General features: G+C 40.8%; 2 protein-coding genes across 5 annotated transcripts in view; one reads left to right on the top strand and one right to left on the bottom strand.

Annotated features, from left to right (window-relative positions):
* ITPKA (inositol-trisphosphate 3-kinase A) overlaps positions 1-4,329 on the top strand; it is a 39,705-nt gene extending 35,376 nt beyond the window's left edge. For both annotated transcript variants that reach the window (XM_068193471.1, XM_068193470.1), the window contains one exon: positions 162-4,329. In XM_068193471.1, coding sequence (XP_068049572.1) covers positions 162-365 — 204 coding nt within the window. In that variant the 3' untranslated portion in view covers positions 366-4,329. The remainder of the gene's footprint in view (positions 1-161) is intronic.
* LTK (leukocyte receptor tyrosine kinase) overlaps positions 2,752-21,599 on the bottom strand; it is a 97,027-nt gene continuing 78,179 nt past the window's right edge. For all 3 annotated transcript variants that reach the window (XM_068193467.1, XM_068193468.1, XM_068193469.1), the window contains exons 22-29: positions 20,425-20,489; positions 18,324-18,453; positions 16,810-16,907; positions 14,402-14,494; positions 13,697-13,798; positions 11,612-11,746; positions 11,180-11,270; positions 2,752-10,544 (exon numbers count right to left, since the gene is read on the bottom strand). In XM_068193467.1, coding sequence (XP_068049568.1) covers positions 9,771-10,544; positions 11,180-11,270; positions 11,612-11,746; positions 13,697-13,798; positions 14,402-14,494; positions 16,810-16,907; positions 18,324-18,453; positions 20,425-20,489 — 1,488 coding nt within the window. In that variant the 3' untranslated portion in view covers positions 2,752-9,770. The remainder of the gene's footprint in view (positions 10,545-11,179; positions 11,271-11,611; positions 11,747-13,696; positions 13,799-14,401; positions 14,495-16,809; positions 16,908-18,323; positions 18,454-20,424; positions 20,490-21,599) is intronic.

The following is a 21,599-nucleotide window of genomic DNA, read 5'->3' as shown; positions in this document are numbered from 1 at the left end:
TATGCAAATGGAGCATCTTAATCATCAATTTGTAAGTGCAGCCTAAAAGTCTGTTGGGTCACAGGTGAGATGAGGACATCATCATCTTAGCAGGAAGTGTTAATTGGTAGGGGAGGGCTGAAGATGTATATTTAACTACATTGTCTCAATCTGTCTTCCAGGTTGTAGGAAGTTCACTACTTTTTGTACATGATGGCAGTGGGAATGCCAATGTGTGGCTGATCGATTTTGGAAAGACCACCCTTCTTCCTGATGGGCAGACACTGGATCACAGGATCCCCTGGCAAGAAGGCAACAGGGAGGATGGGTACTTGTTGGGATTGGACAATTTGATTGGCATCTTGGAAAGCATCACTGAAAGATGAGTTGAGAAAGGCACAAAACTTGCAGGGCTTCTCTGTAACTTTCTGCTTTACTGAAGTAGAAGGAAACTCAGTTAGAAGGAAACCTTTAACTCCAAACTCTTGAGGTTGTCAGTGCAGAGGGAGCTGCATCCAGAACCCAGCAGTCAGTGATCAAAGTTACTTTGCATCAGCCCTCTATGAACCTAAATGAATCACTCCAGATTGGTCTGTATTGTGCCAGATGAACTTGAGACTGATCCTCAGAGAATGAAGATCTCCATACTCGGGAATCACATCAGCATGAGTCAAGAGGTCTGTGTGGTAAGCCAGAATGATTATGATTTCTGGCAAAATGGGACTCCAAATTACTTCTTAGAGAACGAGGGCAAATACTTGGGAACTCAGGGCAGGAAAAATGATTTTTCAGGGAACTGCATAGTTTCGAAAGCAGATTGTGTTTCTTTTTCCTCTCTAATTCCAAGTGCTCGTGCTCCTGTGTACACTATGGGTAGGACCAACGACTTCTGCTGCATTATGTTACAGAGTGAGCAAGGTGCAAATGGGTGATAAAAATGAGAAACTGGGAGCAAAGAGAGACAGCAGTTTGTAGTGGCTTGATGTGGCTAACTGCTGTTGGCCATTTCTCCTTTTCCCTACCCTAGCCTTGCCTCTATCTCAAGAAAGGCCTTGGCTTTTTCTGTAGCCACTCAGGAGATTACAAATACTCTAGGGAGAGAATAGTGGCCTATTGTCTCCAAAAACATTTGACTTTCCAACTGAGTGGGCTGTTGGATATGTTACTAAGTTGGAGAGTTAGGCCTCTTGCGACTGAACTGCAGCTCTGAAAATCACTAATGATCTTTCACAAACTAGTCAGGGAACTAAGTTTTTTTTCCAAGGCTTGTTTATTTTTGAAGATAAAACCCCTATATACATGCGCACACTAGTAGTCAGCAGCCAGTGTGATCTCTTAAGATCATGATTTGACTGTCTGTAAATGCACGTGACTTCTTGGCCATGTCTGTTCTCAAATAGGATGCTGCCACTTACACATATAAAGTGGCAGAGCAATCAGGGAGGTCGTGTTTCTGCATTCACAGCATTACACAATGATGAGATAATTCCCAGGCATCATTCCTCCAAGGTATCAGCTGTTAACTCCAGGCAGTTTGGGTGAAAGAATGTCAATATATTACATCCTATAGTCCCCATCTGGAATCACAGGGTGATCTGTGCTTCATTATTTTGCTGTAATCCAGGCACAGCCACAGAAAATTCAGTTTCTCGGTTAAAATCAAGAAAGATTGAATTGTATTCTTGCAATGGCTTCGCATACCTTCTCTATTGATTGCCTCAAGTCACTGGAACAATTTTTTACATACTGGCAGTATAAATACTGTCATTAGTCCATGTTGACTCACATGCCAGGTTTTAATGTCAATAAGGTGGTGATGTAGTTTTCACAATGCAGGTAAGAGTTACATTACCAGTTGATGGTTAAAGCCCTTTCAATATCTAGAGGTAGTAATGCATGTTGATCAGAAATTCCTGTCTTTTGCTGGTGTCCTGTGCTCAGTAAAGAGTCTGAGAACTTTGGATTTTTGAGGGTGACTCCACTTTTGGGAAACGGCTGTTTCAGTAATAGTTAATATAATAAGCAAAAAAAAAAACCCCTAGAGTTTTAGAGTCCAGATCTGGAATGAAATCTGCAATATTTGTAATTAGAGCTTAAGTAATTTCTAAAAGGAGTTACTTTGGGTAACACACTAGAGTGTGTTGCGTACTAAAAGATCAGTCTGATTTAATTACTTTTTCATCAACTTTAAATAAAACAGGAATATTGAATTTGAAGCTCAGTGGTGATGTAAAAGTTAGATGACATAGAGTAGGTATTCTGTAGAAAGTAATGACATGTGGAAATATTTCATCTTAAACCAGAAGTTGTCTGAAACTGGTAATTATTTCTGCAGTTCACCGCAAATTCAGACAACTTCTGTGGCCTTCCAGAGTTTCTCTGTTTTATATTTATGGTAGCATGTTAGTGAATTTTTCACTTAGAAGTTTCAGGGTGTTTACATTAGGTTTTTTTGAAGTGACAGCACAGATTATATCATTACAGATGCCTCCTAACTTTTGAACTGCTGTGAGATGACAAATGAATCCGTAGTGAATTCCATAGTTTAAAAAAAAAAAGTATTTCTCCTTTTCTGCAGCCAGCAGGTAAGCCATCGATAGCAGTGCCTAAGGAGAATAGCAATGTCTAAGGACTATAGCACGTAAATAGGTCTCACAGGCAGGACTTCAATGACATTGCTTGTTTTAAGAGACTGCAATTGCAAGCTGTCCTACCATAACTAAAAAGAATTATAAAAGTTGGAAATAAGATAAAGACAGAATTCAATTATTGGTTTGCCTAATTAATCTTCAGAGTTAAATTTCTTTCTTCTGTTACCACATATGTGGATCTTTTGCACCAATGTAACCTATTTTCTGGAGAGGAGATCTAAACAGTGGAGATTGGTGCTCAAATGTCAGTTGAGAGTTCAAGACAAACTTTTAGAATGACGGTCCAGTTCTAAAGGAGAACTGGAACAATGTGTTATCAGTAGCTCCAAAGAAAACAACTCCTGGTAGCACCTGGCTGGCTTTGCAGTACATGGTCCTGGGAGAAAACATGGAGAAGGTTCATTCCACTGCAGTAGATGGAAAGGTCAGGGAAAAAGGAAAATCTCTGCTACAGCAGACACTGATCTGGAAACTCATTCTAGATGGTATAAATTCTGGGAAGTTAGTTTTGAAATGGCTCTTTGTCTTGCTAAGAGATTAGAAAGAAAGAAATCACAATCATCTGTTGCTGTTATGGGGATGGGGAGAAGGAGGCAGCTTTTAATAGCAAACTGCAAGTGGAGGACTTCAGCTGAGCACTGGAGCTCTAAGGAGCTGAGGCAGTGAGCTCAGGAGCAAACTGCCCCAGGGTAAGTTTTAGATTCCTTGTTTTTCATCAGGTGGCCCAGAACACCTGTCTATGGACACGCACTTGCTAGTGTGAGGAAGCAGCATGGCCTTCTTTCACTATGGGGTAAGTTGTGTTGAATAAGCTTATATTTACCAGAGGGTCAACATGGTGCACGTGCACAGGCATGTAACACAGGGGGAGCTGATGCATGGTAACCAAGAAACTTGTTCACATGCAAGTCCAGAATGTTGTTCATTAATGCTTCTGCTGAGATAGTGCCTCACTCTGGAGACACTGGGAACATGTGGTTCCACAGTAGGGTCAGAGATGCTGGCCTAGAGGCACTTTGGTGCTGAACAGATGACCTCTGACTTAGGCTCCAAGGTCCTTAAACTCACTAGTTAGATGCAGCAGTGCTGTAGCTGCTGCATTCCTGTGTGAGTCAAGAAGCAGGACTAGGACTTCTCTCCCTCAGCTTCATCATTGACTTGTTTTGTTTGGCCTTGGAAAAGGCATCTCCTAGGCATTGTTTTGTTCCAGTTTTGCAGATGGGAAAAGACCTACTTCCCTCGTGGGAATGGTGTGAGGCCATCCTTCATTAGTGCCTGCAAGCTGCTGTGAGATTCTTTGGAGGAAGGTGCAATACAGAAAAAATTCACAGAGATAGATTGGATAAGTTTAAAATTTATGGATGTTGAGGCCTCACAGAGATGTAAATTTGGTTGAAATTTAATCAAACTGGTAAAACTTACATCCCTCTAAATTTTGTACAGGGAGATATTCACTTAATGTCTGATCCCGTTCCTGTTAAAGGGAAAGATTTCAATGTATCTCAGAGGGCTTTTGCTACTTTTTTATTGCTGTTGTTATTATTTGTTATTCTTAAGGTACTGAGATCAAACGGCCTGTATCATCCACATGCATCTGTTCTGAACACTACAATGCAATGCTGACATTGACTGTATTGGATGAGTGTTTGTTACTCTGAAGTGTGTATGCTACTAAATAAATCAGACTGAAGGAAAAAAAGATATCTACTGTGATTTGGTCATGTGAGAATAATATATTTTCTTCAAGAATATCCTTAGGGAAGCAAGAAAAACAGTATGTTTCACTGCTTTTAGTCTTTACCATCTGCTACTTCCTAAAGCAAAACCAGAAGCCAAATGGTGGAGCTTGGTTCCAAAACCTATTGTTACCTTTTAGAACCTGATTCACACAAAGCTTGTCAGCTTCCTTCAAGGTAAGCTCTGTCTCAGAAATCTCAGTGAATAGCCACAGCATATTTTTAAAAAAGTGCACCAAGAGGCATTTTTCAGACTCGGAGCACTAAACTGTTCCCCTGGGCGGTTTTGTGTGGACACGGGGAAGAAGCACTCAACTCCCTATGACTGGCAGCATTTCTCAGCAGGAGAGACTGTACTCTTACCACAGAGAGAGTGCAAAGAGTACTTATAAGAGAGGGAAACAAATACCCACCATTAGTGTCTCTTTATTTTGTGTTGCAAATATAGAAGTATACACTTGTCTAGCTTTAATAAGCAGGTGTGTCATAGAAGCAGGTGTGTCATCTACTTATGTGCAGTAGTCACCAGAAAGGTAAGTTGGCCGAAGTGCTGCCTTGGTCAGAGGTAATGACAAATCACAACCTTTTCACGTGACTTTTCCATTTGTGTGCTGTGATGGGAAGATGTTAGGCATGGTATCACTAAGGTCTCTGCATGGGATTGAGAAGGGTGGACAGCCAGGAGGAGCGAGCACAACCATGCCTACAGGAGAAACTGTCTCATGTAGCTCAAGGGTCTAAGGAAGTCTGGGCCCTTTCTGACACAGCTGTGGAGATGCAAATACAGTGGGGGAAAAAGTATTCCCAGCAGCAGCATTTTCTTCTCTTTCAGGAAAGTAGGGAGAGAGTTTTGAAGGTGAAGTTACACTTGCAAAAGCCCATAACTATTTTATCACCCTTGGAAAGCTTTCTTAGTGCACACCAGCCCATGGGCAAATTAACTGAGAACTTAGCTCAGGAAAAGGATTGATATGAGGGGGGACACCTTAAATCTGTGCAATTAAAAATTCTGTTTGTTTAAAGGAAAAAATGAAGATGCAAAGCATTTATATTGAGGAGAGCAAGGATTACAAAGAAATGAGATGCAGGACTATCAACAAATGTGAAAAAGCAGAGAAAGACAAATTGAAATTTCCATTATTGTTTCATCTTCTGTTAATCAGTCCCTTCTTAAATATGTAAGTATGAGATTGTGTGAAGCAACATAAATTATTAATGCTAAACACAGTCAGAAAACAGCTATATACATACAATTGCAAAACCAATTTGGTAATGTTAAAAGACAGACACGTATCAGGAAGAGCAATTTATAACGACCTTATAAATGGCTGATTCTGCAGTAGGGAAGTAGTGAGTGGAAGACTTCTCATGGATTATAGGACTGAATTAATCCCAGATCTCCAGCTCATGTCATTCCTCTCAGAAACAAAACTGGGGTTTGACTCCCAGTTTCCAAATTAATCTAATTTTGACACTATGGGTTTAACTCATTGGTGATGCACTAAAAATGTCTCCTTGATAAAAAGCAGTTTCACGCAAGTTACGATTTGCAATGCTAGCAGTTGAGCACTATGAAATCTCTGATTGTGCAAACAATAAGTTTCAGTCTCAGAACTGAAGGACTGAAAATTGTAGTGTGTATCACTGCAATTGTTATTTTTTCTTTTGAGAGAAAATGGTTTGTACAGCATGTAGCATTCAACTTCACAACAGGACCAATATTAACATTATTTCCTCCAAGATATTAATTAAAAATTCATTATCTGTCAGGGTTTTTAAACAGCATCTAAAAAAAGATTGTTAGAGGTCAAAGATTCACGGCAATTTGCTAACAGAAGATCATTCCATTTGGGAGAGTGAAGAGCATTGAGGTTGCTAATGCAGATTACTTTAAAATTCCTAGCTCTTTCTGTTAGTGCCCATTTGGTACCTGCATCTCCATGTCTTGTCTTTTTAGAAGAGACTGCATCTGGCTCAGTGCAGCCCTGAGCTAAATGCTGTTATAAACCATCAGAGTCTGCCTTGGAAATAAATAATCAGTATATGCTTACTCTAATCTTACAGTGGCTGTTCAACACCCCACTCTTGATCACTCTTTGGGATAAGATCCTGGTCAGGATAGAAGTCTGTTCAGTCTCAGTGCAGCTTTGTCTATGTGCTTCCTGTAAATGAGTACCTTGATCCAGCTTTTCAATAAAAACAGGTATTTGTCCAGTGTGCTGGACTTGCACTTTATTTCTAAAGTGAAGGCATAGCTGTAGCCAAGACTGCCCAATGCACTAGTAATAGACCTGTGCTCTCCTCTCACTTCACTTTTCAATAGCTTCCCTGGTTTTATCACTACTGGCCTTTCTAAATTTGTGAGTTACTTTGAGGCAAGTGATTCATGGGGAAAGCAGTGGTAGCTCAAGCTGGGTAACTATCTGGACAGTAGAGATCATGCCTGCTTATCGCTGCAGTCTTGGGGTATTTTATAGTCATTTAAAAAATGAACTGTCTTCTGTCTGCTACTTCATTAAAAGTCTCTGGGAAGAGAAGGTAGTATAGTTAACTTCCCATGCCTTCTGAACAAGCCAATATTTCATTCCTATTGCCACCAGTTTCCAGCCCCTGCTAATGGCTAAGGAGAACTGTAAGCAGAGTCATAATGGGCCTGCAAAAGCATGGCCATGACCACCAGTGCTCTGCTCAGGACAGGCAAGGGCTGAAGAGTGAGCTGGCATCGCGTCCACTGCAGCTGAACCAGGATCACTGCACTCTGCTGTGGCCTTATCATACTCAGGGAGGAAGGGGCCAAGTTGCTGGCATGAAGTCACAGCTGCTGGAAAGTTTGAGAGGTCATCTTCTGGGGTAAAAAAAAACTACTAATGTATGAACCATAAAAGTAATATAATCTGAAAGGTAAGGACAAACTGATGAAATTCCAATTAGTTAAAAGTAACTGCATTTATTTTTGACTACCATGGTCCAGAGGTGGCCAGTCTGAAATATGAGCAAAAATGTTAGCCTTTGCAAGAGGAAAGAATGAGAAAATTTCCTACTAAATGGGCTCTTCTGCCTCATCTAACTGGGTTGTAGCAACTTCTGGATATAAGACAGGACAGGAAATGAGCTAAATGTGAGAGAAGCTAGAGAGCTAAAGCAAAGGTGAAATGGGAAGAAGGGCATCAGGCAAGGTCATTCATCTCCCTTGGTCACTAAACCCATCAGTCCCCACACTTCTACTGAAATTTGGCCCACAGAGAGGGACCCCTCTCTTCTGACCATCTGTCATTTTACAACACCATAGATTTAGAATTATTTCCACACCATGTGGGTCTTTGCTGAAAGGTGACCATCATCACCATTTATGTCTGGAAATCATAGAAGGATTGGTGTGAAAAGGGATCTCCAAAGATCATCTAGTCAAACCTCCCTGCTCAAGTAGGTTTACCTACAGCAGGTTGCATAGGATCATGTCTGGGTGGGTTTTGAGTGTCTCTGGAGCAGGAGACAACACGGCCTCTCTGGGCTACCTGTTTCATGCTCTGTCACCCTCAAAGTAAACCAGGTTTTTTTCTCATAGGTAGAATGTCCTATGTTTCAGTTTATGCCTGTTGTCCTCTGTCCTGTTGCTGAGTACCACTGAAATGAGTCTGCTCCCATCCTCTTGACACCTGCTCTCAAGATTTGTATGCTCTGAATTGACATTGTATAAAACCGTCCATTCTAAAGTCAAAGGCCTAAAACTATACAAAGTGTGGAACACATAGAAAGACCAATAAAGTATAAACCTGTGCTGAAGATGCCTTTCACTGAGGATGGATTCAGACTCTTCACATTGTGATTTTCTTTACCACAGCTCAGTAGTGTCCACCCTGACTGATGTAAAGGACAGGAAGTCTGTGTGGTCAAAGCAAGCCCTCGCCTGCTAGCCCACACCTTCAGACTGTACATGCAGCTGATCACTAAGCATAAAGCATATACCAGAGAACCTCTTGCCTCAAAAGGAACTGGAGAAGTCTACAACTGGCATCTCAATACACAACTTGATTGCACACAAAGACAGCATGTAATTTGCCACTGTAGGTCACACTGTAGGTGTGACATTCAGGAGTGGTACAAGAACAGAATGCTTCCAATACTGTTCAGACTTAACCCAGATTATTTGCCTTTTCAGTCTCCTTATTTTGCAGCTTTAATCTGTAAACATGAATTTAGATCCTAAACAACTGAAGAAAGCCTTAGAAATGAGCTGTCTTGGAAACAAATGACTACCTTTATAAGCAAGTCTGCACTTGCAAGGCAAGGAACAATTACTACCTGTTCAGCTGTGTGAAGCCAAGTCATGGCTTTAGCTTTCTCAAATGGTTGAGCTATTCTGCTTTCCTGTAAAAAGAACACCCTAAGTGGGGTTTGCATTAGATTTCCCTTCACTATTCCTCTCCTTTGCATTACTTTCTACCGCAGAATATTAAAACCAAGAACTCCAGCATACCAAATGCTAGATAGTTACCCAAGAACCTCAGCTAAATTCTTACCAACACAGCACAGAGAATTAATGCTGAATATCAAAGTACTTGCAAAAATTAAGTTCATTTTAAGTAAAATCTATTTAAAGATAAAGACAGTTCATTTCTCATCACACAGCTCACCCTTCCTTGAAAAAACACCTGCCTTTTCAATGCCAGGAGCTGTGAGGAAAGCAACACCATGAGGCAAGCAGCACGTTTCCTTAAATGTGGATATTAGGAATATTATCAGCTCCACCAGCTACTGCTTTTTTGACAGTAAATGTTTTCCTCTTCATTGCTTGTTTACAAAGTACATGCTCAGAGGAGCCTGATTTTTTTTCATTCTTCCTACTGCTTCCAATTTGAGCAATAGCTTCCACAAGGTCTACTAATAAAACAGATGCAAATGAGGCTGCTATTTTTTTTTACTTCCCTTATAGTGCATAAGCATAAGTAATTCACCAGGACTGTAAAAAGCTCTCAGGAATGTCGCAGCCTTTGCAAGTTGGTTGCTGCTGGCACAGCACACATTTTTGGATTCTTGGTTCAGAAACAAGCCCAATCTGTGTTGGTCATTATTTCTATCCAAATACTGCAGCTGGATGGCAAGTCCATTTATTTTCACCTGAGCAGATTGAAAAGGAGCTCTTCCCTTAGGAACGGTATTCTGAATCAGACAAACAATGCTGTTGTTCTCCACTTCTAAACTGGTTCAGGAACACATTTGAAGGACAGAGATAGAAATGGAAGTGTCTAACAATCTGGGATCTAGCAGGTAGACAGAGGAAGCAGAACATTGCTGATGTTGAAACTTCACCCATCTGATGGAACTAAAGTGGAGGAAGTTAGTGAAACAGGAAGCAGTCCTTCCAGACACACACATTCCCTGATCTTTGGAAGAACCATTTCTACTATACTGGAGTAACACTCAGGTCATCTGACAAAGACAGACCAGAGTCTCTCTCTCTTGATGTTTTCTCTTTTTTACAAAAAGGCTTTTCATCTCTGTGCAGACTGGAGCTCCTTAGCACAGCTGCTCTGACCTCTGCCAAGGCTGATGGCTGGTGCTCAGCACTATAGCACAGGTCATCATAAGCATAATTTACATTGCCACAGGGGAATGTCTGGAGTTTCACCAGTTCAATCCCACTGATATCCAGGTGAGGGCAGTTACTTTGACTTGGAGATGCTGGAGATGCCCGAGAGCTAGGAGAACTGCAATTCCCATCAAAGCCAGAATCTTCCCGCTCTGGATTTGCTTTGAGCTTGGAGCTGGGGCTGAAGTGACAGATATTCTCTAGCACCCATGATCCATATGTTGGGTTCCAAAGATTTTTTGTTTTGTTTTTAAGTCTGTGGGCGGATGGGTTGCTGAGCTCCAGCTTCTGGTTTGAGGTCTGCTGGAACCATGACCCACTGTTGAAATCACTGAGGCATGGCAGGCTGGGCCCTCGGGCAGTCCGGTTGCTCAGGTTCTCCACCAGTAGCTCTTGTGGACATTGTACAAGTTTGTGCCCAGTATGGTGGGATTCTAGTGCCTTAGGTGTTGTCTGAGGGGTGAGTGCAGGGCTTACCAGCAGTGGCACTATCCCACTGGAAATGTTTGGGCGCATGACCATACTCACTTCATCCTCTGGTGCAGGATTACACTCCATGGGCAGCTCAGTGTTGATCACATCAGGGTCCTGAAAAAGAGAGACAAGAATCTGTTACACCTTCAGGGTGACTGTCACAGGTTTGGGCAATACTCCTGCATATCACACAAGGTGCTGTATTCCATGTGGACATCACATGCTGTTGAGACTTACATGCTTCCTTTGAGAAGAGACTGTGCATGCTTCACTGAAATCAGTGACTAAACTGGGGGTCTGTAGTATAAAATTTCTCTTCTGAGAGGTTGGATCCAGACTTGCAGCGGTTAAATGCTACTGGATGGTGAACTCACTGTGCCATTTCATTCCACCTCTCCACTCCATAACTGTGTGAGCCACACTCAGCTGTGGCTTTCGAGCAACATTAGGCAAGGTCAGAATATGGACCTTGAGAGAGATCTAAATACCTTTCCATCACAAAATGAAGGACATTTTGCAGCTGAACAAGCTGAGAGCTAAAAGCATCCATTTGCTCATTATGGCTGGGTGGAAAATGGGAGAGTGAAGATGGACACTGGAAAAGAGGCAACAGCACCACCACACTACTAACGTAATTATATCAGTCTGCCAGGACCATTCACTTGCTTTAGGGACTAAAGTTAATGTCTTTGGATAGTTGATAATCCATTCAATGGATTATCGTCCACCTGGATACCAAAGACCAGTACCTGGGTGCAATACTTGATCCTTTCCAGGATGGTAGAAAAGTTTGGCCGATACTCTGGACTGTGCTGCCAGCATTGTGTCATGATCCGGTACCTTAAAGTTAAAAAAAAAAAAAATGATCAAGATTATTTTGTAGAAAATGTTTCAGTATGAAGTGATCAGGTGTCCAAGGGACCACACTTGGTACATGGCTCAAAGGAAGAGTGCAAAAGTGGATCTATCATTTCTATAGCCCTGGATCCTGTCTGACTGGGGAGCTGTTTAAAGCAAATCCTGTAGTGCTCTAAGCTGTATGCAAGAGGCAGTATCTCAAGACATATTTAGCAATACCCACCTAACACAGAGGGCAATCACCATTCCCTGAGTAGAAGTGTCTTTGTCCACATCTTTGACACGTACTACACCTTGGCCTGTGAGAGTAAGGAAATACTTACACTGGCCCTGGACAGTTTTTTGGTGGATCCATTCTTCCTCCACTGGTGACAAATTCCAGCACTTCCTGATTGGTTTTGCAAGGGTAGGGCATGTAGCCTAGAGAGAAAATCTCCCAGAGCAGCACTCCAAAGGACCTGTGTCAGAAACCAGCCAACAATACCAATCAGGTTTCATTTGTGCTCCATAAACCTAGCTTGTAGCTGTGTACACAACACCACAGCAATGACCTTTCAAAGCTGCAGTCCAACAGTAATATGCAGTAGACAGTAGACAGTAATATGCAATTAGTGTGATTATGAGTCAATGTTTACATAAGAAGACACCCTAATCAATCAAAACCTTTGCTCAAGCCCCAAAACAAGTTTTGCAGAGGTTTCAAAATATTTAGTACCTCTGAAGGTGTTCTTTCTGCTGCATTCATTAATAGTAGAGCAGGACATGCCGAAGCACCCTTGGCTGTGTATAGTCTAACTAAAAAGAACTGTTAGAGCTGGCATCGACGCTTCTTGCCTTAGTTGGGAAAACTCAAGATGTTTGTCTTGAGGAATACATTTGGTGATGGTAATTTGGCTGCAGGCTGGGCTCTGGGTGGGTGGCAGAAGCCCTGGCACTGACCCTCTGCAAAACAAGGGATGAGGACCTGTGGCATTGCCAGGTGACCGGACACTCAGAGACACAGCAGAAGCCAATGACTCCAGACTTTGGCACATTTAGACTGTGAGGGTATATAAGCCCAGAGCTTCCTTTGTTTGGGGCCCCTCCTCAGAGGAAGGAGCTCAAGTCATTATTTTGTTATTGCATCTTGATTAAATTATTTTAAGTATCCCGACCTCTGAGGTCCTGCTATGGGAAACCTGGGGCCAAGCTGGTAAGTAAACCTAGTCTGACTGTGAGTGTGGGGAGTGTAGCTGTGAAGGGGCCTCTACCCAGCTCAAGTGGTGCAAGTGTGACTTCTGGAGTGGCTCCTAGATGATCAGACAGGGACCTTCAAATGTTTCCTTAATATTTGAATCAGTGTTTCAGAACAAGATGTTCAAGTATAAAATCAAGGAAGAGACATCCAGTGAAACTGAAAGGCAGCAGCATTTCTGATATGGTTGTGCTTTTTTTACATCCGCAGGTCAGATAGTCAGTGCCACTAGGAATTATGCATGTCTTAGAAACAAGGAAGTCAAGAGAACTCTGCCAGGATGTCAGCAGGGTCAGAATTTTCAGGCATTTTTTGCTACAAAGTTCAAAGTAATTTCCAGTATATGCATGTTACTTATAATAGCCTATCACAGGAACTGTGGCACTTTCCTTCAAAATATTTAGTGCTGGCTGCTCACAGTTAGACGCTGATAAGCAATCCTTGTCTTCCGGCATCGCTAGCAACTTCAGGAAACTGGGTCAGTGTGGCATTTGAGGGAATGCCTCAGTACAGCATATTGAAGGATCTGCTGTACAGAGAAAGAAGTGTTCTTAAGCAACTGGAAAGCTTCCATACCCCAGCACCTGTCCATGAATGTGCTACTGTTGAGGGGGTGCTTATTTTAAAGAAAGCTCAAGTTGTATGAGAAATCAGTATATAAATATTGTTTCCTCAGCAACAAGCAAGGACTTCTGATTAAATCTGCTGTCATTTTATATGCAACAAGAAAAAGTATACAAAAGAGTAATCCTGGGTTGTACAGAGAGAGTAATTTACATGCGATATAAGCAGCCCCTGTCACTGACGGAAACTGGAAGTTTCTGAAGGCTGAGGGAAGTATTTGATGATATTTGTCTGGATTTTAAACTGAGACTTCCTGAGAATCTAATCTGCTTTTGCCTTTTACTTCTTGATTGGCTTTTTGTGATACTCTGCTTTTATGAATAGCAAAATTTTATTACCTCTATTTACATTCAACATTTAAACTCTTATTCTGGATTCCTTAGCCATACTTCTACTGAATGCAGTGGGAAGACTTCTCATATTTTTCTGGGAAATTCTGACTTTTTTAAGGTTACTGCTGAGCACACTTTTGTTTTTTTTTTTTTTTTGAGCAGTACATTTCTTGATGCTTTTCAGTGAGGAGCAGAATTAATTAAAAGACATTTATTACCAGGTATCAGTCTTGGAGGTGAAAATGCCCTCTAGAAAAGCTTCTGGTGGCATCCACTTGACAGGAAGCATGGCTCTTCCTCCCTTGCGGTAGTAACTTGCTCTGGGAAAGATGAAATACACAGAGAACGTCACACATCCTGAAAGGGCTTCGATACAGAAAAGATCTTATCACCACAGTCACAGCAGCTGGGAATTGCAAGTAACAGTGGGGAGCCAAGTGAGAAAAAGGAAAAGTTATCAACACAAACAGTGCATTGAAGCAGGATTTTATATCCTCTTTGCAACTGAGATGGAAACCGAGAATGTTCTTGTGCACAGCTAAAGACATCAAACTTGCCAATGCTTTGCACAGGGTGTTGATGCAGCAAGTCGTCTTCTTCACATCATGAAGTGATAATTATGGTTGCTGGGGGTTGCTTTTAACTTTAATTTCAATTTATTTATGATTAAATAGCTAATAAATTTGCTTATGCTTGGTTTCCACAAGTGTTTGTAGTTTCCTGGGACCACAGTTGAAGCGGATTGGTTCATAAGCATAGATCTGTCAATTTGCAGTCTGTTAACACAAGTTGCTTAACTGCTCATCAAATTCAGACCCCTAATGGATTAATCCACTGCTTCACATATCATGACATAGTTCAAACCTGTCAAACTTATACAGATTACTGAGTTACTCACAGAACTGAAATTGCCCTTCACTTACCTGTAAATATCCCTGGCCATTCCAAAGTCACCAATTTTGGCTATTCGTCCTGCTCCCGTACAGGTCAAAAGGCAATTCCTTGCAGCTATATCTCTTAAAAAAAATTAAAATTAATTATAATTCTAAAATCTGACATAGTTAAAGGAATAAAGTATTAGACCCAGTCCTGCAAATCTTACTTGAATAATCTTTAAACAAATGTGAAGAGCCCTGCTAAAATAAGAATTCCAGTTACATTATCATTTTTGTTAACTCCAATTCTTAAAGTGTATTTGAATTATATCTTCTACCCAGCATCTGCCAAGCTTTCCCCATTCACATCTTCTTTCACTAAGGCAGAAAACAGTATCTGTATCAGAAGAGGAACAGACTCAACCTCTTTTGCTTCAACCACATTATGATAGATTTCTTTCTTGCTCTATTTTTTTATAAGAGGGACATCTCAGCAGTGTCCTCATCAGTTTCAGATGTGATACTGTTGGAAAGTTTGTAAAACTGCTTGAAAAGTTATGTAGAACCAGATTTGGTAATCTGTTGCTTTGTTACTTCTGGATATCTCCCATAGAATCAGTCAAAGCTCCATATGGAAGCAGCTGTTAGCTGGGTGCAAGTTTAGCTTGTGAGAAATGGAGGTGATGCCTTCATGGCCAAGGCAAAAATATTTCTGTTCATTTTAAATATGCATTCTGAAAAGAAAGTCATTAGAATCATAGCACTGTGGGGGTCCTGTTGACTGCCAAGACAAATAAGCTCGTTGAAAAACTTACGTGTTTCTTTCCATTGCTAACCTTGAAAAGTCTCTGAGAATTTGGAAGTCAGGTTCCACTTTCTCTCCTATTATCACCTGTGACTCCTAGATGACAATTCCTGCCCTGTAGAAGCCTCTCTACAACCCCACTACACTACCTTTTACCCCTGGGATTCCTGTTATCTGCAATGAAAGCCTTCTTTATTTCCCAACCCACTCTAAGCAATGCTGACGTCACTAACGAATACTAATACAAAACCTGAGGGTAATTCCTTGTGTTCAGATTTATTGAATTGTTGGCTAAGACAAAATGAATCCATTCCCAGGTTGCTTGTATTAGAGATCTAACAGTGCAAAGATTGACCCAGAGGTTGGTTTTTTTTTTTTTTAAGTCACATGCTGCTGTTACTATTACAGTAAGGATTCTAAAATATAATGTTGTAGTGATTAACTCAGAAGTTTCCAATTAGAATACTGATCCTCTCACATAGTTATTAAGAGATCCAAGAGCCACAACCTGCTGCACTTTCTTACTGCTCTTTTTTAATGACAGAAATCTCTAACCCTTTTCCACCAGAACTTCCTTATTGTTGCAATATAAACAGTAGAACTCTGTTTCAGATGTTCTAATCGTAAAGCCATATAACATATTCCCATATCTCAGCTTCCTGGCTCTTTGATCGAACGGCTGCTTGCCCTTGTTTCCCTGGATTTCTCCAGCCCCTGTGTGCTGTTTCCCATCTCTGTGCTGTGCAGCCCCACACACAGGTACACGTGCTGCGCATGTGGGTTAGTCAATTGCCTGCCTGCATATCTCCAGGCTGCAGCTTGGTTTGGTTAGAGGCTGTGTGACCCTCTGGTGTGCAAGGGCTCTCCTCTCCTTTACACACAAGCACTGAACACAGTATGCACTTCACAGTAAGGAATCCAGCTGCCCCTATGCCTAGGAACATTATGAGCTGAAACAATTCCAAATCAAAAATGAAGGATTTCAATACCCAACCAAAATTTTTAAAAGGGTAACTACAACCTTTATCCCTTCTATAATAATTTGGTCTTATTTGAAGCATGCTATATCAACATTTTTTGCTCAACAAATGAACAAAAATGAATTTGAAGAAACAAATATGGGCTTCCTAAGACCATGTAAGCAGGTCAGACACTGAGTTGGGAAGGAAGCCTGAGATGTGTTTTTATCTCCTGTCATACTTGCTCTACCCTTCTCTAGTCCTTGGCTCAAATATCATGGATTGTCCTGTGCTGGTGGGATAGGGAAAGCATTTAAGTCAAGATAGGGAGATGAAAAAGGAAATAAATACCTTATTGTCTTATCAGCCAGCACAGAGTGACACTACCATCTAGTGGACTACAGGGCTAATCTCAACTGTCTCTACATTGCAGGCACCCGAAAATTAGTACTTAAGCCCTGTCACTTGGAACAGAACATTGCTCTCCCTCCAGGACTGCAAAGAGCAGTGCGGAACCTAACTCCTAAAAGAAACCAGGGAGATCCACTTGGTCATCTAAGCACAAGCCTGCATTGGTGGAGGAAACAATCTGTCTCCCTTGTGGAGATTAGTCCTGTCTAATCCTCTGCAAATAGAAAGTGTATGAGCCTCATGCACCGTGAGACACATCAGAAGAGACTGTTTCTCCTCACCTGTGGATGAAATGATTCTCTTCCAGATATTTACAGCCGCAGGCAATATCCCTAGCTATATTCAGCAGGTCCTGCATTGTTAGTGTGGATGGTTGGTTCTGGAAAAGGACATTAAATGGTAAGGGAAGGATAGTGAAGTAGAATGATATAATTCAGGCAGAGTATAGTTGGAGAAGGACAGAAGAAGGGAAAGGGAGAGACATACATACAGGATGGGGGAAGGGATACATAAATATAAAGGATAGACATATATATATATATAAAATATATATATAAATATATATATAAATATATATATAAATATATATATAAATATATATATAAATATATATATAAATATATATATAAATATATATATAAATATATATATAAATATATATATAAATATATATATAAATATATATATAAATATAAAGGAGAGACATACATACAGGATGAGTCAGGAGCAAAGAGGAACATAAAGTAGATCAAAGCAAAGAATTAGAAAATTACTAAACTCTTGTTTAATCCCAAAAACTTTCACCTCTCTTGAGCACAGTTCATGAGTGCAATCTGGCAAGAGATTTATGGCCTGGTGTGAATACCCTGTTAAAGGGGGTGGGAGAGAACTATTCCCTACTGTGTTATGTGAAATCAAAAGACTAGCAGGTTTAAAAGGTGAGATAGAAGAGAATAAAAAAGCACCCACTTTTAAAGAGTGAGGCGATAAATTATCAACAGAAATTAGTGCATGAACAAGAGAGAGAGAGAGTAAAAATGCACAAGTGCACATTTACACCAACATCAGCATTCATCAGCTTATCTGTCCTGGTAGAAGAATAGTGATTACCCTCAGGAGCAGTATGCAAAAAAGGGATGCTTTACTACAGACTCCAGGACTGGTACTAACTCTTCACCATCTGCACTTCCCTAAGAACAATAAAGAAAACTTCTTCCAGAAGCCCTGTTTATTTTCACCCCCTTTACATAGTTCTCCATAGGGAAATTTTTGTCAGTTTTTCTCTAGGAACTCCTTTATTGCTTTCAGGAAGGGTGAAGAGAAATTACTACACTGCTAGTAAAAGTCTGAGATATATAAAATAAATTAGGCTCAGCTCTTCAACTGGTATAAATTTGTACTTCTCCATATGGTGCCAATGCACACCTGCTGAGGACTTAGTGCTATGAATTCTGATTATAATTTTAGCTCCTCACGTGCCATCACAGTACATGGAAAACAAAGCAGGTATTGAAAAAAGAAAAGCCAACTATTTATAGTCTAATTGACAAAGAAGTCTAGAATGGCAGGACAGGATTTTACCTCCTCAGTTACTGGAGTTTCTTGCCCTGCTTTGATTTTGTCTCACTGACACCTGCTTGCATCAAGCAAACAGACACAGGTATTCAGAAGTCTGTGGGAGCTGGGACACACCAAGCCAAGCCTAGTTTGGCTTCCGTGCCTTTAGCCAGTTGATAACAACATAAAAGCAGTCATACTAAAATCAACCACAAGCCCTGCAGGGAAGTTCTCTCACCATCCTGGGTCGGTTCTGCCGAAGGAAGCTCTTCATGTCTCCTCCAGCCATGAGCTCCAGCAGAATGAAGCGAGGCAGTGTCTGTAGGCTGACACCGATGCACTGCACGATATTTTGATGATTGAACTTACTGAAAGCCAAGGTCACAGCACATGGAAGAAAAACACAGCATTAGTACCTGGCCAACATCCATCCATTCTCATTGTGCCTTGAGATTTGACAATCTGGATTGAAGCAAATCCTGATGCAGTTACCAGAAAATATTCAGCCATAATCAAAATGTCTCTCTGGTTATGGCAGCCCCAAGAACAGGGCAATGCCCATGAAAACCCTTCAAGAGAAGGTATGAAAAGCTGAAAGCAAAGCAGAGTCTTCTGTCTGTGAAGACAGAATTTAATGGGCACACTGACTGAAAGATGAGAGTGACATGAGAGGGATAAGAAAGTTAAGCATGAAAATTTCATTGGCATTTGTGACACAAAGTCCTGGCTGGTAGGAATTTTATTTCAGCATTGGTTATTTTAGACATAGTGCTGTCTAGTTGGGGGGACTCAGTTCAGTGTTTAGTCTGCCAGAGGGACTCAGCTAATACCTACTGCAGCAGCTGCTTATGTGATTCTGCTTTTTATAAAAGGAAGCTGGGGTTGTCACGAAGCACAGTAAGACTCAGTCATTAGACAGCAGCATCCAGATAATGATTACCTGGATAATAAAGGAACTAAAAATAGAAAGGAAGCTGGGGAAGAGAAAGAGTCGTGCTACTAAGTGAATCAAGGCGGTCCTTAATTGATTAAAATTGCTCTTTAAAAATCATACATCAGTGTTACCTCCTGTTCTGCTATCAAATTTCTTGCAGACTGTAGGGAGTGGCACTATGTCATGAGATTCATGCTTTAATAGCAGAGAATCAGCATCTAAGTATGAGTTGGGCCAGACAATGAGAAGAAGAATTTCACATTGCACAAATTCAAAATATATAAATTCCAAATAGTTACAATTAACCTTGACTATGCTACTATTTTAAAGTCATCCTTGATCTTACTATTGTTTTCAGATTATGGATTTCTATTAACAAATAAATTTGAAGGCTGGAATACCTAAAGTACAGGTGGTAATAGGAGTGGCTGTCTGTTATCTTTTCCAATAAGGTTTTATCGATTTTGTAATGCATTGTCAGAGGGTCATGCACATAGGACCTTATAAAGGTTCTGCCAAGCTTGCAAAGACATCAAATCAAATGCAGAACATGTTTGTACAAAAATATTGTACCTTCTTACTCGTTTGAACAGGATTAGCAGAACCAATCAACCAAAGTTTTTGTTAAATTGTAATGATTTTTGGGTGGAATAGAGTTAATTTTCCTCACAGTAGCTCATATGGTGCTATATTTTATATTTGTGATCAAAACAGTGCTGATAACAGATTGATATTTTAGCTACTGCTGAGCAGTGCTTACACAGCATTAAGGTTTTTCACACACACAGATACCTCCCCCGCAGCGAGAAGGCGGTGAGGACAAGAGGTTGCGAGAGGACGCAGCCCGGACAGCTGGCTCCAACTGACCAAAGGGACATACCATACTGTATGGTTTCATGCTCAGCTATAAAAGCTGGGGAAAGGAGGAGGAGGAGGGGAAAGGGTCAATCAGAGTTTGGCATTTGTCTTCCTAAGTAGCTGCGGTGCATGATGGAGTCCTGCTTTCCTGGGATGGCTGAACACATGCCTGCTCACGGGAAGTAGGGAATGAATTCTTCGACGCTGCTTGGCTTGCTCACACAGATTTTGCTTTACCTATTAAACTGTTTTTATCTCAACCACTTGAGAGCCTTCTTGTCCTTCTGATTCTCTTCTCCATCCCTCTGCTGTGTGCAGCCAAGTTGCCTACTGGTGTTAAAGCACCAGAGACAGCAAAAAAAGAACCTCAGGTATCATGTTTGAGATAAACAAGTAGTACCTTATATGCTACTAAAATGCCATTTGGTGAAAAATAAGACTGAACTTATTTTCTGAACACTGGCAAGGGAATAAAGGATTCTGTGATTACCTGCATTACTCTTTTTCCCCCTGCCCACTATCCGTAAAAACGCCCCTTAAACTATACCTGATAATCAATGCTTCCATCAGGAAATCCATCTCATCCTGCTCAGAGCAGACTTCTGGCAGGGTCTGTTCATAGGTAAAGGCAGTGAGGGCCATCCCACCAAAGATTTGAGAATATTTGTGTGACCACCAGAGAAAAAAGGAAAAAAAAAAAGAAAATAAAAAAATGAGCACGTATCATGTAAATCACCTCAGGAGCGTAAGAGCAGGGGTTCATCCTTTCAGTGCCCAGTGTATTGCACTGCATGTGACCCATGTGCTAGTTAAAGTCAGGATAGGAAACAGGATCTACTTGAAGGTTTTTTCTTGTGTGAATTGAACTATATGCACAATTCTGGAACAAAAATATCTTCAGGTACACATCAAGAAAAATATTAGACCTAGAAAGGTTTTTAAGATGACAGTTGTTATTTATTCTTCCCTTTCTTTGTGTCCACACTGCAGCATATGCTTGCATGTCATATGACACACACAGCCACTTGATTTAAATACTTGTGTCACACGCCCCTGTAGCTTTCTTTCCTGCCAGCAGATTTGGACAACATTTTCTGCTGATACAGATGAACTGGATTACCACAAATGAATGACATGCTGATCTCCTTCTGTTTGCCACTGTGCTCTGCTGCTTCTTCCAGTCTGGATAGTGAAACTGAGTTGGACAGTTACAACTGCTTATTAGTGTCCTGGGTTTTCACCCACATTTGTACAGCGGCACAATGTTCATGACATGGAAGACAGGATGAATAACAGTAGAATTTTTTTTAATTAATTAAGGCTATGTTCTTGAGCTGAACTCATACAAGTAGATCTCGTTCTCTGAGTCACAAGCTTATAAAATAACAGAAGCAGATTATGAGCATCCTTAACTTCAGGGCTGAGTAATTGACAAATCTTGATGCAACAGCAGTAATTTCAGAGAAAACTAGCCTATTGTCTCTTGCCAGTAATGATAGAGAAATTAGTGTGAAATTGCAATATATATTCACAACAGCATCCTTATCACTGTGCAATATCCAAAGACTACCTGAAAATTTCACATACAGTAGAAAAGCAGTACTCTCAGTACAAAGGGAAGTAACTGAGGAACAACACAGATTTTTAAATACACCTTATGGGAAAAGTTGTGAGAAAGCACTCAAATCAAAGCTGATAATGCCTGGATGCAGCAATGTGTCC

This window comes from Anomalospiza imberbis, chromosome 6 (assembly GCF_031753505.1).
Source record: "Anomalospiza imberbis isolate Cuckoo-Finch-1a 21T00152 chromosome 6, ASM3175350v1, whole genome shotgun sequence".
Lineage (NCBI taxonomy): Eukaryota > Metazoa > Chordata > Aves > Passeriformes > Viduidae > Anomalospiza > Anomalospiza imberbis.
Note: the sequence above shows the minus strand (reverse complement) of the source record. Positions and strands in the feature narration are given on the sequence as shown.